At 37.0% G+C, this 16,784-nt stretch overlaps 2 protein-coding genes across 2 annotated transcripts in view; one reads left to right on the top strand and one right to left on the bottom strand.

Moving 5' to 3' along the window:
• The window catches only part of FASN1 (Fatty acid synthase 1), a 16,823-nt gene extending 3,746 nt beyond the window's left edge, over nucleotides 1-13,077 (top strand). The window contains exons 2-10 of the mRNA XM_018447904.1: nucleotides 3,378-3,526; nucleotides 3,611-3,964; nucleotides 4,242-7,414; nucleotides 7,870-8,338; nucleotides 8,454-8,817; nucleotides 8,903-10,389; nucleotides 10,685-11,616; nucleotides 11,922-12,158; nucleotides 12,534-13,077. Coding sequence (XP_018303406.1) covers nucleotides 3,418-3,526; nucleotides 3,611-3,964; nucleotides 4,242-7,414; nucleotides 7,870-8,338; nucleotides 8,454-8,817; nucleotides 8,903-10,389; nucleotides 10,685-11,616; nucleotides 11,922-12,158; nucleotides 12,534-12,635 — 7,227 coding nt within the window. The 5' untranslated portion in view covers nucleotides 3,378-3,417 and the 3' untranslated portion in view covers nucleotides 12,636-13,077. The remainder of the gene's footprint in view (nucleotides 1-3,377; nucleotides 3,527-3,610; nucleotides 3,965-4,241; nucleotides 7,415-7,869; nucleotides 8,339-8,453; nucleotides 8,818-8,902; nucleotides 10,390-10,684; nucleotides 11,617-11,921; nucleotides 12,159-12,533) is intronic.
• An 801-nt stretch (nucleotides 13,078-13,878) lies between these two features.
• On the bottom strand, nucleotides 13,879-15,747 carry LOC108722653 (2-oxoglutarate and iron-dependent oxygenase domain-containing protein 3). Its single transcript, XM_018447859.1, has 5 exons — nucleotides 15,467-15,747; nucleotides 14,816-15,253; nucleotides 14,357-14,510; nucleotides 14,134-14,260; nucleotides 13,879-14,065 (listed from the first exon to the last, which is right to left on the bottom strand). Exons 1-5 carry the CDS (start codon nucleotides 15,568-15,570, stop codon nucleotides 13,917-13,919), a joined length of 972 nt encoding a protein of 323 aa, XP_018303361.1. The 5' UTR covers nucleotides 15,571-15,747; the 3' UTR covers nucleotides 13,879-13,916.
• Between the last annotated feature and the right edge of the window lie 1,037 nt (nucleotides 15,748-16,784).

The raw sequence follows: 16,784 nt of genomic DNA, 5'->3' as shown, positions 1-16,784 counted from the left end.
CACACACACACACACACACACACACACACACACACACACAAAATATTACTTAAGTAATAGTATATACTTAGCACAATATGCTACAAATTATATTTTTATTCGTGTCTGAAAAAAAATAGAGTACTTATTATTTTATATTATTGTACAGACGTGTGAGTGAAGAGTGCTCGTGCGAATAATATCAAATTAATATCAAGTACAAGGCAAGTACGATAAAAAGACGACTTATCACAATTTCTTATCGAACTGCGTGACCTTGAAAATTGAGTTTAGATACTTATAATTCCGATAAAAATGAGACAGAGTCACCACATCAACGATGTAGATTTGGTAGATAAATTTAAAAAAACCCATATATACATATATATACATATATATATACGCCGTATGTATATATATATGGTAATTATGTTATTCGTGTTTTAAAATTATAAAATGTGAATTTCTTAATCAAGTTTGTCATAATAAATTTGTCTCGAAAAACTTATTTATTATTATCTCTTTCAATTTGAATTTTCATTTTAAAATGAAAAAGAGTAATTGCTGCGTAAAATAGCAAATGCGTGAATAATTATAAATGCTTATTTACCTGTTCTTTTACGAGACTCGCGCGATATTCGTTAACGCGTTATAACACCGTCGATGACGGTATATTTTGAAGATCAAGTATTATATTCACCCGCATCTAGAGGCGGAATGTTTCAGAAGGTAGCTCGAACTTTTGGAAAACCCCCATTGTCTTTAGATATTTACATACCACCGCGTCACAAACGTTTAATAATTAGTAGACACGCGACATAACGTACGCATAATAATCGCGACAGAGAAAATTGAATCGAATTGAATTGAATTGAATTCGCGATTATATGCGCATCGTTCGCTAGTTGTTCACATCGCGACAACGTGATAATGCAATCGACCTTCCGATTTGAACTTATGTCTATTAAGTTAACATATTACGGCACAAACGAACAAAACTTACTAATTTTCTGCTTTCTTGTTGTCTTATTCGTGATTTTATTATTTTGCTTGATTCAATAAAAATAGCAATCTATTGAGATATTGGATGAAATTAATATTTTAAAGTATTGTATTAGTGCAGAATGTGTGGTGGTTGGGGAATGTTTTTCTGCATTAAGAATGTTAGATTAACTTGGTAAAAAAAATATCAAGCAACTAATTAACTGAATTACATTAAAGAAATATGTTTTTATTATACGTACTTTTTTTCCGGTGGCAGTGCTAACTATAAACTTAATTACAAGTTAATAGTGGCGTAACCACTATTTTTATCAAAACGACTAAATAAAATATAGCAATGAAAAATATAGCAATGAAAATGCAAGTTTATTTTATGTTGCAATGGTGTCGTGTTTTTCCAGAACGTCGTTTTCAAGGCTCAACTTTTTGTTGAACAGTATTCAACGTCGCGTGATAGTGTTCGGATAAACCGAATCTTATCGTGAGTTCGATGCGAATTCCTAGACAACGGATTGACTGCAAACTTAATGTATTTACAGATGGATAGTCTCACGTCGAGATATCGAGATATAAGTACGACGCAGAAGCAACTAAGTATATAAAATGAGAAATATTTGCCGAAAAACGAGCTTACAATTAAAAAGTTTTCATAAATTATACGTACGCGTGACATTTGCTGATTTCTGAAACTACGTGTTGTATCGACAGTAACACATTCTGGAATATGAGATAGATGTAACAAATATCGTAATCATCTTTAACATCGTATCGCATGTTATGGTAATATGGTATACCATAATTCCTCTTATCGGGATAATTCGAAGAAGCACGTTTGAGATAAATTTTCGTAAACGTTTGGCTGGATATTTTTGTATCTCATTCGAAATACATTGATCTGTTTTGCATGATTTCGTATAAAAATAATAAAAAAGGTAATATTATCGGAACGTAAATAATTTATACAATATGTCGAAATACGACTTGCAAAGTGTGACACTTCAATATTTGAAAATGAAATAGACCATTATTCTCCTATATTATTACAATAATGTATCTTCAACTACTAACTAGACATGAGTCATCATTCGTGCAATAATATGCACGAGAGAGAGAGAGAGAGACAGAGAACTATAAATAACTTTTTGAGAAAGAAAATTGATTTTTCGAAAAAAGAGCGACGATTCTACGAACATTCGTCAAGCAAAGTTGGTTTATCCAGAAACTCTATTGAGATTACTCAATTAAGTATTTTATATGTCAATTGAAGATAATCGCGTGTAGTAATCGCCTCGTGTTCAACCGTCTCAAAGAGACGGTTGAACGAGATTCCAGGGCGTGACAGATAAACGTAAATGATTCCTACGTTTATTTCTAGAATTGGAATGACATAAAGTTTTCTCGAAATATATTTGTTGATAACATTTTATAAATTTAATTGATTGCAAAATTATATTGATTTCAACGTCTTCTCTTAAATTTGAGAAAACGCGATCAAAATTAATGACAAATCAGTAATTAAGAAAAACTTTTTTTTTTTCAAGTAAAAAAGAATATTTTTATTTAATGATATGTTCTTCTATATGTTTTTATGATATGTTCTTATTTCTTAAGTAACTGCAAAAATTACTGAAAAAGATCTATCGTTTATATAAATATGCTTTAAATATATGTTCTACGCCGTAGATCAATTAGATTTGTTGAAAAACGTAATAATTCAAATTGATTAATAATCTCATTTTTAGACCGTATATGTGAGAAACACAATCGATAAATTAGAGCCCTTTATCGATTGAAGCTATCTTAAATGCTTAAATAATTCAATCTTGAATCACTAAATATATATATAGTATATATGTACTTGACATATATACCACACTTGTAGTCTAACGAACTGCGCGCCGAAATATTTCCGGACTAAACACAATTAAACCACTGTAGTAATTTCACGAATTAAATTAAAATTCTAATAATTTCGATGCTCAAATAGGCATCATATTTCAAAGATGTTAATATGCTGAAAAAACTGTAATTAAACTTATTGCGAAAAATATTACCTCAACCGAGAGTCGAACCCGAATCTCTTGTATTCCGTACGAGCGTCCTGAGCCATTAGATTACCGAAGCCTTAGTAATATTCTTCGCAATAATCGATATATGTAAGGAAACAACGTCTTTTTCGGGCGACGAATAAACAATAATAATCTCATTTTTAGGCTGTATATGTGAGAAACACAATCGACAAATTAGAGCCCTATATCGGTCGAAGCTAGATCTTAAATGCTTAAATAATTCAATCTTGAATCACTAAATATGATATGTATGTACTTGACATATATATCACACTTGTAGTCTAACGAACTGCGTTGAAATCAAATTGATTAATTCTATCTTTACAGATAGGAATCCAGAGGGAGAAAAGTTTGAATCTTCGGCAAGATGCCTGCTCAGTTCGAAAGTGTCAACAGTCCAATGACGCGAGAGTCCGTGATCGGAAATGGAGTGTCGTATTCCGTTGATAGTGACATCGTCATTACGGGCATATCGGGTAAATATCGGTTGCATGATCACGACACGACTAGGCGGATCGTTATGAGAGCATAACGCATCGGTTGGATGAACGTTTTTCCAGGTCGTCTGCCCGAGTCGTCCAATATCGAGGAGTTTAAGGAGAATCTGATGAAAGAAATGGACATGGTCACTGATGACGAGCGCCGTTGGTCATCGGGTATCTATGGGCTACCGACTAGATCTGCCAAGATCAAGGACCTCAGCAGCTTTGATGCCTCTTTTTTCGGGGTACATCCCAAGCAGGCACATGTAATGGACCCGCAGCTTCGCATGCTGTTAGAAGTTACGTACGAGGCGATAGTTGACGCTGGCGTCAATCCCTCAACCATAAGAGGATCGCGCACTGGTGTGTTTATCGGTGTCTCTTCTTCAGAATCAGATGAGTTTTGGATGAAAAACGTGGACGAAATAAACGGTTTGTATATTATGAAAAATTTTGCTGAATATCTTATCAATTATTTTAATTTTTACTCTCTACCGCGAACAATTTAACACAAGATAGTTCGCGCACAAGTTTCAGTTTAAATTTGAGAAAAAAACTAAAAAAAAATTATTATAATACGGACGCACGATTTTACATGTGAATAGTTGTTGTTTATAAGTTTATATTTTTTTACTTGTTATAAATATTTATTATGGCGTGAGAGAAAATGATACGATATCCACTGAGATTAAACCGATTGTATTTGTAGGATATGGATTGCTCGGGTGCTCCAAATCGATGTTCGCCAATAGAATCTCCTTCTCTTTTGACTTCAATGGACCTAGTTACGCGGTAGACACGGCTTGTTCTTCAGCCATGTACGGCATGCATCAGGCAGTCACTGCAATGCGCGCCGGCCAGTGCGATGCTGCAATCGTCGGTGGACTGAATCTCGTATTAAGACCGGAGTTTTCGCTTCAATTTCACAAACTGAGTATGCTGGCTCAAGATGGCAAATGCAAAGCATTCGACGCTTCGGGTAACGGTTACGTGAGATCCGAGGCGATAGTGGCGATATATTTGCAAAAAGCAAAAGATGCGCGCAGAGTGTATGCTACGGTGATTCACACGAAAACAAACACCGACGGCTATAAATCCCAGGGTATCACGTATCCCAATGGTGAAATGCAGAATCAATTGATGCGCGAGATGTACAACGAAGTGGGACTTAATCCCGCAGATGTGAGTTACGTGGAGACGCATGGTACTGGTACTAAAGTAGGTGATCCAGAGGAGATCAATTCTCTCGACAAATTATTCTGCAAAGGCAGAAAAACTCCCTTGCTGATTGGCTCGGTCAAATCCAATATGGGTCATTCAGAACCCGCCAGCGGACTATGCTCGATCGCCAAGGTGCTGATCGCGATGGAAGCGGGCGTAATACCCGCGAATTTACACTTCAATATTCCCAATCCGAATATTCCTGCTTTAAACGAGGGACGCATTCGAGTGATTGACAAGGCCACACCATGGAACGGTGGTCTCGTGGGTGTCAATTCGTTCGGCTTCGGCGGCGCGAACGTGCACATCATTCTGCGCAGTAATCCAAAACCAAAATTATCACCGTTATTGAACATCATCGAACTGTTGCCCAAATTGATTGCTGTATCAGGTCGAACGGAAGAAGCTGTTCACACCTTATTGAATAAAGCAAAAGAGCATAGTAAAGACGATGAGTTTCTCTCGCTGTTACACGTAATGCACAATAACGACGTCCCTGGCCATCGTTTTCGAGGCTACGAGATACTTAATGTCGATGACACACGTGAAGTGAACGAGGTAGTGCACTACAACGAGAAGCGCCCCATTTGGTTCGTATTTTCCGGCATGGGCACGCAATGGCCAGGCATGGCTCGTCAACTGTTCGGAATTGAAACTTTTCAACGTAGTTTACGACGATGCGCGGATGCGTTAGCGCCCTATGGTATCGACCTGATGAATATCATCATAAACGCCACGGACGAAACATACGAGACCGTGACGGATTCTTTCGTGTCTATCGCGGCTATGCAGGTTGCTCTCGTGGATATTTTAACATCGATAGACATATATCCGGACGGTATAGTCGGACACTCCGTTGGAGAATTGGGTTGCGCTTATGCTGATGGCGCGTTTACACCGGAGCAAACTGTCTTAGCGGCTTACTGTAGGGGTAAAGCGATTGTAGAGTCCAATTTGGAACCGGGCGCCATGGCAGCAGTTGGTTTGAGCTGGGAGGAGGCAAAAAAAATGTGCCCATCCGATATCATTCCAGCTTGTCACAACTCCGCGAATTCGGTCACTATTTCCGGTCCAGTTGCGTCTCTGCAAAAGTTCGTACAAACGTTGAAAAGTAAAGATATCTTCGTCAAAATAGTGAAAAGTTCCGGCTTCGCCTTCCACAGTAAATACATAGCTTCGGCTGGACCCAAATTACGTGCCTCACTTGATAAAATCATACTAAACCCGAAACAGAGATCGTCTAGGTGGATTTCTAGCTCCGTACCGGAGACCGCATGGGGCAGTCCGCTCGCGCAGTTTAGCTCATCAGCGTATCACGTGAACAATTTGCTGTCTCCTGTACTCTTCCAGGAGGCAATCACGCATATTCCAGAAAATGCGATAACAATCGAGATCGCGCCACATTGCCTGCTACAAGCAATTTTGCGCAGATCGTTACCATCAACGGTGACCAATATCAGTCTCCATAAGCGGGATCATTCAGACAACTTAGCTTTTCTGCTATCTAACGTGGGCAAGCTGTATATGGCTGGTGCGCAACCTGACATTTCCAAATTATATCCGCAAATAAGTTTTCCTGTAGGTCGTGGAACACCGATGATCGGGTCACTAGTCAGGTGGGATCACTCTACCGCGTGGGATGTTGCTGTTTTTAAAAAGACATCGGGCCACTCGGGAGAGTGCACCGTCCAAATAGATCTGTCGAAAGAAACAGACGCGTATCTAGTGGGACATCAAATAGATGGACGAATCCTTTTCCCAGCTACTGGCTACATTCTGTTGGCGTGGAAAACTTTGGCGAAACTGCGAGGCACCGACTTTGAACGATTGCCAGTGGTGTTCGAGAATGTGCGTTTTCAACGAGCTACCATCATGCCGAAGGAGGGAACGGTGAAATTTTCGATAACTATCTTCGAGGGAACGGGAGACTTTGAAATCTGCGAGGCCGGTACTATCGTTGTCAGCGGAAACGTCCGTGCGTCTGAGACTATCGAGAAAGATCAACTGAAATTACCGCCACCACCAATACCGCCTACTGACGAAGAGACTTTGCCTTTGAACACTAAGGACATTTATAAGGAATTGAGACTACGTGGATACGAGTATCGCGATATCTTCCAAGGAATCAAATCTTGCGATAATTATGCTACTGCCGGCGAACTGTACTGGTTCAACCAATGGATTCCGTATATAGATACTATGCTTCAGTTCGGCGTATTGTCCATCAGCCACAAGCTACTGTATTTACCGTCGCGTATCCAATATGTTGCAATCGACCCCATTCTTCACAACCGACTATTAAAAGAATTACCAGAAGATGATGGGTTGCCGGTGTATCACTACAAGAATATCGATATTGTTCAATCGGGTGGCATCGAGCTCAGAGGATTGAAATCTTCCTTGGCACCTCGACGACAGCAGACTCAAGCCGATCCTAAACACGAACGGTACACTTTTGTGCCTTATGAAAATTTGCATAGCCTGGTAGAGGATCCAACGAGAGGAAAAGTGCACGCACTCACTGTACTTTCACAAATCATGTGTGAAAACATGATGGCATTGAAATTGAAGACTGTGGAAGTTGCAGGTGAACGAGCTGCGGAAGCTCTCTTGGCACCGGTTATGCTCGATATTTTCCATGGCGAACTGGGCTCACCTATCGTAAGTACCGCAGGATTTTAATAAACTGTCTGTTTCGCTCAATATTTTTTTCATAAAAAATTTCTAATGTAGTATATGTAGAATAGCAACAAATCTCCAAAAATTAAACCCGGATATCTTTTGCTTGACAAACAGTCATTCCAACATTGAAATACTCAGAGGATCCTATTTTAATAAATTACACTATCACCATGTTAATAATTGAACAGAAGCTTTAGAAAGTAATAATTAGAAAGGATTTTGTCTACGATTATTAGTGTTATTAAAAAAAATTTTTTGTTCTGCTAAATTGTACTATCTACTTGTTATTCGTATATGCACAGTTTTAAAATGTGTGTGTCACAAACATAATCAACAATCATAATTTATTCCTATTTGTGATTGCTTTTTTTTCAAGATGTCTCGTCAATATTTAAATTAATAAAATCGCATCGCGTTTATTTCTCTTGTTTCAGATTGATTTGCAAGTGATCGCAGTTTCTGCTGATAATTACACGGCGAGTTTAAGTCAAATGAATGTGAACGCTGATGTCGTGATACGAGACGTGAACAATATACCTCCCGCTCAAGATGTACACCTTATCATAGCGGCAGACGTCTTGTCCAATCAGTCTTACACCGTTCTCAAGAATTTAGTGGCTGCCTTAAAACCTGGCTGTTTCATCCTTCTGGAGGAGACCGCTGCGCATCTAGATTTGAAGACCGCATTGAAGGAAACTGATTTAACATTGGCCGGAAAACAAATCGATCCCATAGGAAAGACTTACTTGTTGCTGAAGAAGCGAGAAGAAAGAAGAGAACCGACAGTAATACAAATCACAGAGAAAAATCTCTCATGGCTGGAGAGTGTAAAAGCAGCACTGAAGAAATCTGACAGCGACGGTCAAGAACTGCTTCTTGTATCCCAGGGCGAAGAAACGCTTGGTAAGATTACAGAAAAAATTATTTCGTACTTTCGATTCACTTCTTTATTTGTCCTATATGAGGATCAAAATACAAACACAGATCGAAAGAATGTCTCATCACTTTTTGTTCATAGGCTTGGTTGGACTTATGACTTGTATACGACGCGAGACAGGCGGTGCAAATGCACGCTATGTTTTTATCCAGGATAAGAGCGCTCCCAAGTTTGACTTATCTGCACGGTTTTATGTGGAACAGTTGGACAAAGGATTGATGGCTAACGTGTTAAAAGGAGGACAATGGGGCAGTTATCGACACTTGCCATTAGATCAACAGAACAATGTGTCTTCCCTGCAGGTAGAGCATGCCTATGTCAACACATTGACAAGGGGAGACCTCAGTAGCTTGAGGTGGATCGAAGGCCCATTAAGTTATTACCGGCCCGACAATTCTTCTAATATGAAACTTTGCAGCGTGTATTATGCTCCACTGAACTTTAGGTAACTTTCAATGAATATCGTTTATTGGTAATTTAGATAATAAAGGCCACAACACAAATAAAAATAAATTATACAAATTATACAGGGATATCATGTTGGCGAGTGGCAAATTACCACCAGACGCTCTGCCAAGGAATATGGCTACGGAAGAGTGTATATTAGGACTCGAATTTTCCGGGAGAGACGCTAACGGTCGTCGTGTGATGGGCATAGTTGAAGCTAAAGGGTTAGCGACTACTGTATTAGCAGATCTTGATTTCCTTTGGGAAGTACCCGACAAGTGGACCTTGGAACAGGCAGCAACGATACCTGTCGCTTATGCAACTAGTTACTATGCTCTGTTTATACGGGGTCGATTGAAAGCAGGCGAAAGCGTGTTAATCCACGCTGGTACAGGCGGTGTTGGTCAAGCAGCGATCGCCATTGCTCTGCATGCTGGTTGTACCGTCTTCACTACCGTCGGCACATTAGAAAAGAGAGAATATCTCAAGAAAGTCTTTCCGCAGTTGAACGACAAGCATATCGGTAATTCTCGAGATACGAGTTTCGAACAACTAATACGTGCCGAGACGCAAGGACGTGGAGTCGACGTCGTGCTAAATTCACTGGCAGAGGAGAAATTGCAAGCCGGCATTCGGTGCCTCGCGTTTGGTGGCCGTTTCCTTGAAATCGGCAAGTACGATTTGTCGAATGACAGTCGCGTAGGGATGTCAATGTTTTTGAAAAATACGTCTTTTCACGGTATATTGTTGGATGGACTATTTGGAGAAGATAGCGTAGAAAAGAAGGAACTGATAAAATTCGTTTCGGAAGGAATCAAGAATGGCGCGGTACGTCCTCTCCAATCGACCGTATTTTCGGAGCAACAGCTCGAGCAAGGATTCAGATTCATGGCGACAGGCAAGCACATCGGCAAAGTGTTACTGAAAATCCGTGATGAGGAATCAAAGAAACGTATATTACCAACACCGAAGACAGTAGCCGCGATTCCGCGTACTTACATAAATCCGGAGAAATCGTATGTACTGGTTGGCGGTCTCGGTGGATTCGGTCTAGAACTGACTGATTGGATGGTCGCTCGTGGCGCTAAATTCATTATTCTCGTATCGCGCTCAGGCATACGCACCGGTTACCAGGCATTATGTGTGCGTCGCTGGCGTGAAAACGGCGTAAAAATCGTCATCTTTACCGCGGATGTTACAACATTATCGGGTACCCAACGTTTAATTCAAGAAAGCAACCGGTTGGCTCCAGTAGGCGGTATATTTAATCTGGCAGTCGTACTACGTGATGCTCTGATCGAAAATTTGAATGAAGCCGATTTTAAAACAGTCATTTTACCTAAAGTCGATGTTACAAGGAATTTAGATGTGGTATCAAGGAAGCTCTGCCCATCGCTAGATTACTTTGTGGTGTTCTCATCCGTATCGTGCGGTCGTGGCAATATGGGTCAAACCAACTACGGTTGCGCAAATTCTACCATGGAGAGAATAATGGAAGAAAGGCAGGCTAATGGCTTACCCGGTCTCGCCATTCAATGGGGTGCTATCGGAGACGTTGGTTTAATTATCGGTAATATATGAAATTTTCCGAAAAAAGATCTAAACTTTCTCTCAATCAAATAGCTGTTCTTGAATGAATTACTTTCAAATTTTTCCAACCTGCCTTTTCTTTAGTTTTGTCAATTCAATCTTATTTTATGCCTCTTATAAAAAGTATTATTGCATAAGACAGTAAGAATGATATAGAACAGATGATGCACATTTGCATATTTGTTCTAGATTTATTGTACGATATATATATATACACATATATATATAAATATATAAAAAATCACAGTTTCTCTTACGCGATATTATCTTTTCAGAAACGATGGGAGGTAATGATACCGAAGTGGGCGGTACTCTACCACAACATATGTCGAGTTGTCTTGCGACAATGGATATATTCCTTCAACAACCGCACCCGGTGCTCGCATCCTCGGTGTTAGCTGAAAAACATAAAACAGATGACGACAATAAGGCCAACCTCATCGCAACCATTGCTAATATCCTAGGCGTTAAAGATGTTAATACGGTTAATCCCAACAATAGTTTGGCCGACTTGGGTATGGACTCGTTGATGGGCACGGAGATAAAACAGACCCTCGAAAGAAACTACGATATCGTGTTGTCAGCTCAAGAGATCCGTGTCTTAACTTTCGCCAAACTGCAAGAATTATCTTCGACTGATGAGATAGTGAAAGACCAGCAATCTCTTGCTGCGAATGTAACCACTGTTACGGACTCAAACCTGTCGCTCGACATGCTGATGCAATGGCCGAGCAACGAAGTGTTGCCTAAAGAGGCCCTCGTTCGCTTGAAAACAAAAAGTTCCAACGGACCGATATTATTTACCATTCATGGTATCGAAGGTCTTATTAAACCATTAGAATATGTGGCTAGCGAACTCGACAGGCCGTGTTGGGGTTTGCAGAGCATTGAACAGGCGCCTCACGAAACGATCTCAGAGTTGGCTGAGTTCTATGTGAATACTATTAGAAAAGTTCAAAAAAAAGGACCATATCACTTGGCAGCATACTCGTACGGAACTTGCGTCGCCATTGAAATGACTCTGCAATTGGAATCCGCTGGAGAAAATGTGATTCTGAATCTTATCGATGGTTCACTGGCATTCGTACGACAGCAGTGTGATATGATTGGTAAACTAGAAGAAATGAAAAATATTACTTCTGAAGGCTGTATGAAAGCGTTAGCATACTTCATCATACAATTTAACAAAACTATCAGTTTTACTCAAGTAGGTAACATATAATAGTATTCTATCTGCCCTATTCATCTTCGTTTACCTTAAATAATATATGAATAAAGACACACACACATGCGCGCGCGCGCGCGCGCGCACGCGCGCAGAGAGAAGCACAAGTAACAAGAAACATCTAAAGCATGTATCGCGTCTTGTTAAAGTCTAAACAAAAATGAGATTATAACTATAATTATAATTTATAATACTATTAATTTACTAACATTTAAATATAAAACTAATATCTAAAATATATAAAACTAATATAAAATATTAGATTTACAATTTACGTTTTATTTCAGGCGTATGAATATTTGAAGCAAAGTAATTCGGATGTGGAAATGTTTGATAAGATGATAGAAGTGATAGGTAATACGCCGTTTGTACAAGATGATCTGAAAATAGCCGGATATCTTTTATTCAAAAAATTAGCGGCTGCTGTAATCTATGATCCCAATAAAAAGATCAAAGGACCGGTCACACTGATTAAGGCTGCAGAAAATTTCTTACATTTAGAAAAGGATTACGGTTTATCGAATGTAAGAGTTTCATCTTTTTTGTCCTATCTTTTTTATATTAAAGTTCTTTAATATTTTCAATAATTAAGTTCCTTTTTATAGCATTGTAACTGCAAGTTTGAAGTCAAATTTTATTTTGATATTTTAATATAATTTTAATCAAACATATTTGATGAATATTGTATCATAATAACTACATCCAAAAATGAAAAATTGATGAAAAAAAATTTCTCAACCGTACATTAGTACAGTTACAGTGTAATATTACTTACTTACTCTCGTATACACAACTTTATTAAAAGTTAATAAATTCCTTAAATTTTAATCTTCTTCACTATTTGTATGGAATTCATATTTAAAATATTGAATATTTTATCTTTTTCTTCTTCTTTTCAGGTTTGCACACAACCCTTAAGAATAGAAGAGGTGTATGGTAATCACAGGACGATACTGTTGGGAGAAAGTGCAAAGAGAATCGCAAGTTTCTTACGAGTGTAGCTTGCGGAAGAACATCCGTATTTTAAGTTTTATTATATTTGAAAATGATTACGTGGCACACATGCCGCGTTGCCGATAGAACTTAATATTTTCCATAGTACAGAGAAGTTGCAGTTGTACATAAATGTCTTATTTAAAAATTGCAATCTATTGCAAGTACGACACATTATATTGCTACACTGTAACAAAAAATTTTGTGCTGTACGAATTGACATGATTAATAATTTGCAAAAATCTTTCTCGTATACATCTCACTTCATTATTCTAGCTGGTCTAAATTGTTTGCAAGCAATTGAATCGTACAAAATGAAAAACAAGCAAAAAACAACAAAAATAAACAAAGCTTTTTAGAATAGTAAATCTGTATGTTACCATTTATTCACAAAATGCAAAAATTTTGTAATTTTTAAGTTTGAGAGTTAATTTTAGGATTACGTATAAGAATGTTTGTTATAATTCCCAAAATGGGCAAATTAAATGTCCTTTATTTACTTTATGTTAATAGTGGACACAACATTGCTATTTATTTATATGTATATTAATAATTATCCTGTATATTAAAAATTGATTTTCATTACTCTCTTCCTGTTAATTAAAATAGATATTTTAAACGGGTTGATCTCATTATTTTTAACTTACAATTAGAGTCTTTTAATTTAGAGCTTTTCATCATATAATACAATGATGAAGTAATAAGCAACCATAAAATATATCGAAACGTTACACTTGATATGATTCTTAATTATTAATTAAAAACCTTTATCGTTTTTATTAAATTCTTACTATTAAAATATACTCGATAAACATTATCTCAGCTATTATAAAGTTTTCTCATAGTATGTAACACATTACACGTTTCATTCCATTAATAATTACAAGTTCATTCCAACGAAAAAATGTATTTTTCACAAACTTCACTTTAAAATAATTTAACATGTACATTCTCTCTCTTCTTTTTCTTGCTTATATATTATAACGTAATATATTATTATAAGCAAAAATAATTGTGTGTGTACAGATAAATAATAAATTTATATCCAATATATCAACATTCTAAATTCTCAGATTACTTAAATATATTTTCAAAAACAAATTTATACGAGTAATACTTTACTTATTTTCCTTTACCATACTATTATAATACTGTTCAATTGTGCCATTTGTAAAAAAAATTTATGAATGAAAATATCTTCTATATTTTTACGATTCGTATGATATTTTCTTTATATGAATATCAATGAATTTATGTATTTGATAACTAAAAAAGTAATGAAATAAATTTTAATTTAATGCGGCGGTAAAACTTAGATCGGATATCGCGGCGTTCTTATCGCATGTGAAAGACACGGTCAAAGCGTAACGAGTACCAGATTTCACTTTTTCAACTAGATGTAAATTTTCGCTTCCTGAAGTAAAAATTGATACTCTGCCTGAAAATATTGCTAAATTTTATCTCATCTTTTTGGAAGATTTAATTTATAAATTGTAAACGCCTTACCTTTTCTGGGTTCTACTGTAGTATTGACATCATTCTTATCCATAAATATAAATCGACCGCCTTCAAAATCTTTATTAAAATCATTTAAATATAGTAACGCTGTGTAATGAAACGATTCGTATGTTTCCTGAAATATATAGTTTTGTTATAATTCTATATTATATACAAAACAAAACTTTCTAATTGTTAAAGAGTACAATATGTATAACGACGCAAGACAAACCTTATCGATATGTGGATGCCAGTATTCGTCATGTATGGTTTTTGCGGATTTATTAGTCATCCGCGAGAAAAAGGTAGGTTTGGTTAAATAAATCTTATTTATATCTACGCCGAAATTATGCGCCACAGCATGTTGTATTTTTGTTTTCACTACCCTGTAAATTAAGGAAGAACATAACATGTATTATACAATATTAAATTACTTATTCTTAATATGCAATCTCACAATCAGATAAATATACAAAACAATATTTAATAATTTGCATATATATATTTTCAGAAATTACAAATTTGAGAGATAGAAATCTATTTATTTATCATTTATCATAAGGGAATTTAGATAAACAATTTATAGTATTAACGTATTACAGGCGTTGTCCAATTTGAAACACCAAAGAATGTTTTGCTCTAGATTTATTCCACGAAAGAAAAAATATTTATACATAAACAAAAATCATACTTATAAATTGCTGAATCTATACTGTTGAATATTTTCTTTGCTTCTGGTAATTTATAGATATTGATAAAACCTTGGCTCTTGCTAAGAGCGCCTGAATGAAGATCCAGAATACTCGCGCCACCATCAGATCCAGCCAAATCTATTCCACTTTTCGCTAGTCTCAGTAAAACATCTGCCTCTGTTGTCGAGACGAGTTTGTCAGTTACAACTCTGCCGCATTTTTCTGGTATACAGCCAGAGTAGTTTTCTAACTCGTCTCTATAATCCATAGAGCAGTCAACGTTCTGTGTACGACTTACCAACACGTCTTTCTGCTTTGCTAGATATACTTCTTTACCCTGTCTGTTATTATACCAAACTATTAGCAAGACTCCAAGTATCAGAACACATCTAGACCATACTCTTTGATATGGAAAAGATACAGTAGGTCCATATTTCCTACAAGATTAAAAATAGGTTGTTAGTTGATATATGGACATTATTTCACTTTTATAAATAAATTAGGTGAGTTTTCAATGGTAGCAAAGAGAAAAAGCGGAGTATTTGCTTTTATAATATAATAGTAATATTATAATAGTAACACATTAAAATCTGAAAGATAGATACGATAAATATCAATGACAGTACAAGATTTTTTAATTTTACACTCACAATTCAACGGGTTTGCTCGGTTTTTCTGCCTTGTTTTCCTCCTGCGTTATACTTTCTTTCTGCGCGCTTTTTTTCTTACTTCTCTTCACTTCTTGCGTCGTCATCGTGTATATTGGTATATATTATCACTGCTTGTTTATCTTTTAATTTTATGTTTAATCCAACTTTTCACAGTTCATACACGTGTCAACTGATTTCAATTAGAAAAGTGTCAAATTCATGATTACTTACTTGTCAATAGCGAATCCAATATTAGGTTAGGTCCACAACCTTGCTTTAAGAGGTCCTAAGCCGCAAAGCCGTAAGAAATTAACCAACCACAGTCGATTATTTTTCCCATACTCAATTGTGATTGGTCAATCGGCCGGTATTCATAATCGGTTCTTATTTCAAGACCGTCAAAAGCTGGTTCTACATTAGTCGCATCGCAGCATCGCAAGTGTTGCGGTCCAATTAATGTCAAGCTAGCTCGACTCTGATTGGACTGCAACACGCTTGCGACGCTGCGATGCGATCAATGTAGAACCAGCTTTAAGTAATGTCTTAAAACGCTAATGCGGCTCTCTGATTGGTTCATGATACCTCAAGGCTGAACTTAATGCGTGGTCTACAATGGGCAGTAGCAGTAGTGGATTAAGAAGTAGGCGTAAAAATCGATCAATTATGGTTGATTATTCTCCTCACATTCGATTATGATTGGTTGATTTCTACGCCAACTTCTTAATCCACTACTGCTACTGCCCATTGTAGACCACGCATAAGACAGTCTTTAGGCCATCACACGTACAAAAATTTTAATCGAAATCGTAAGGTCGCAAACAAATCGACCAATCACAATCAAAATTAAGATCTCGCGCTTTTAAACGCTCAACTGTGATTGGCCAATTTGCCTACGGCCTTATAATTACGACTAAAATTTTTGTACGTGTGATGGCCGGATGATACTCCGGATCTACAATAGGGTTTTAAGCCTTAAGCCATAAGAAATGGACGAATTACAGTCGATTATTCCCCTCGGTTTTGACTGTAATTGGTCAATTTCTTACAGCTTAAGTCTTAAAACACCTATTGTAGATCTGGACTTAAATTTAAGATCTGACTATGAATACCGGCCTTAAAGCGAGGTTCTGAACCTAGTCTTATGATTTCCTTACTGCTTACGTTTCAATAGGTGCATTCAGTACTACAACCGCTCACTGAGCGCTCAGTGAACTCTTGCATCTGATTGGCATATTCCGTTAGAACTAAAAATATAGACCAAACAGATACAAGAGCTCACTAAGCGCTCAGTGAGCGGTTATGGTACTGAATGCACCCA

This window comes from Mycetomoellerius zeteki, unplaced genomic scaffold (assembly GCF_001594055.1).
Source record: "Mycetomoellerius zeteki isolate Tzet28-1 unplaced genomic scaffold, Tzet1.0 scaffold212, whole genome shotgun sequence".
Taxonomy (NCBI): Eukaryota; Metazoa; Arthropoda; class Insecta; order Hymenoptera; family Formicidae; genus Mycetomoellerius; species Mycetomoellerius zeteki.
This window is presented reverse-complemented; position numbering and strand designations above follow the sequence as displayed.

Bases quoted from the DNA above. Each gene is read 5' to 3' on its own strand.
- LOC108722653 (XM_018447859.1), bottom strand. From the start codon at position 15,570: ATGACGACGCAAGAAGTGAAGAGAAGTAAGAAAAAAAGCGCGCAGAAA. The intron at 14,511-14,815 runs GTATGATTTTTG...CTTAATTTACAG, and splicing joins ATAGATTCAGCAATTTATAA to GGTAGTGAAAACAAAAATAC. The intron at 14,066-14,133 runs GTAAGGCGTTTA...CAATATTTTCAG, and splicing joins TACAGTAGAACCCAGAAAAG to GCAGAGTATCAATTTTTACT.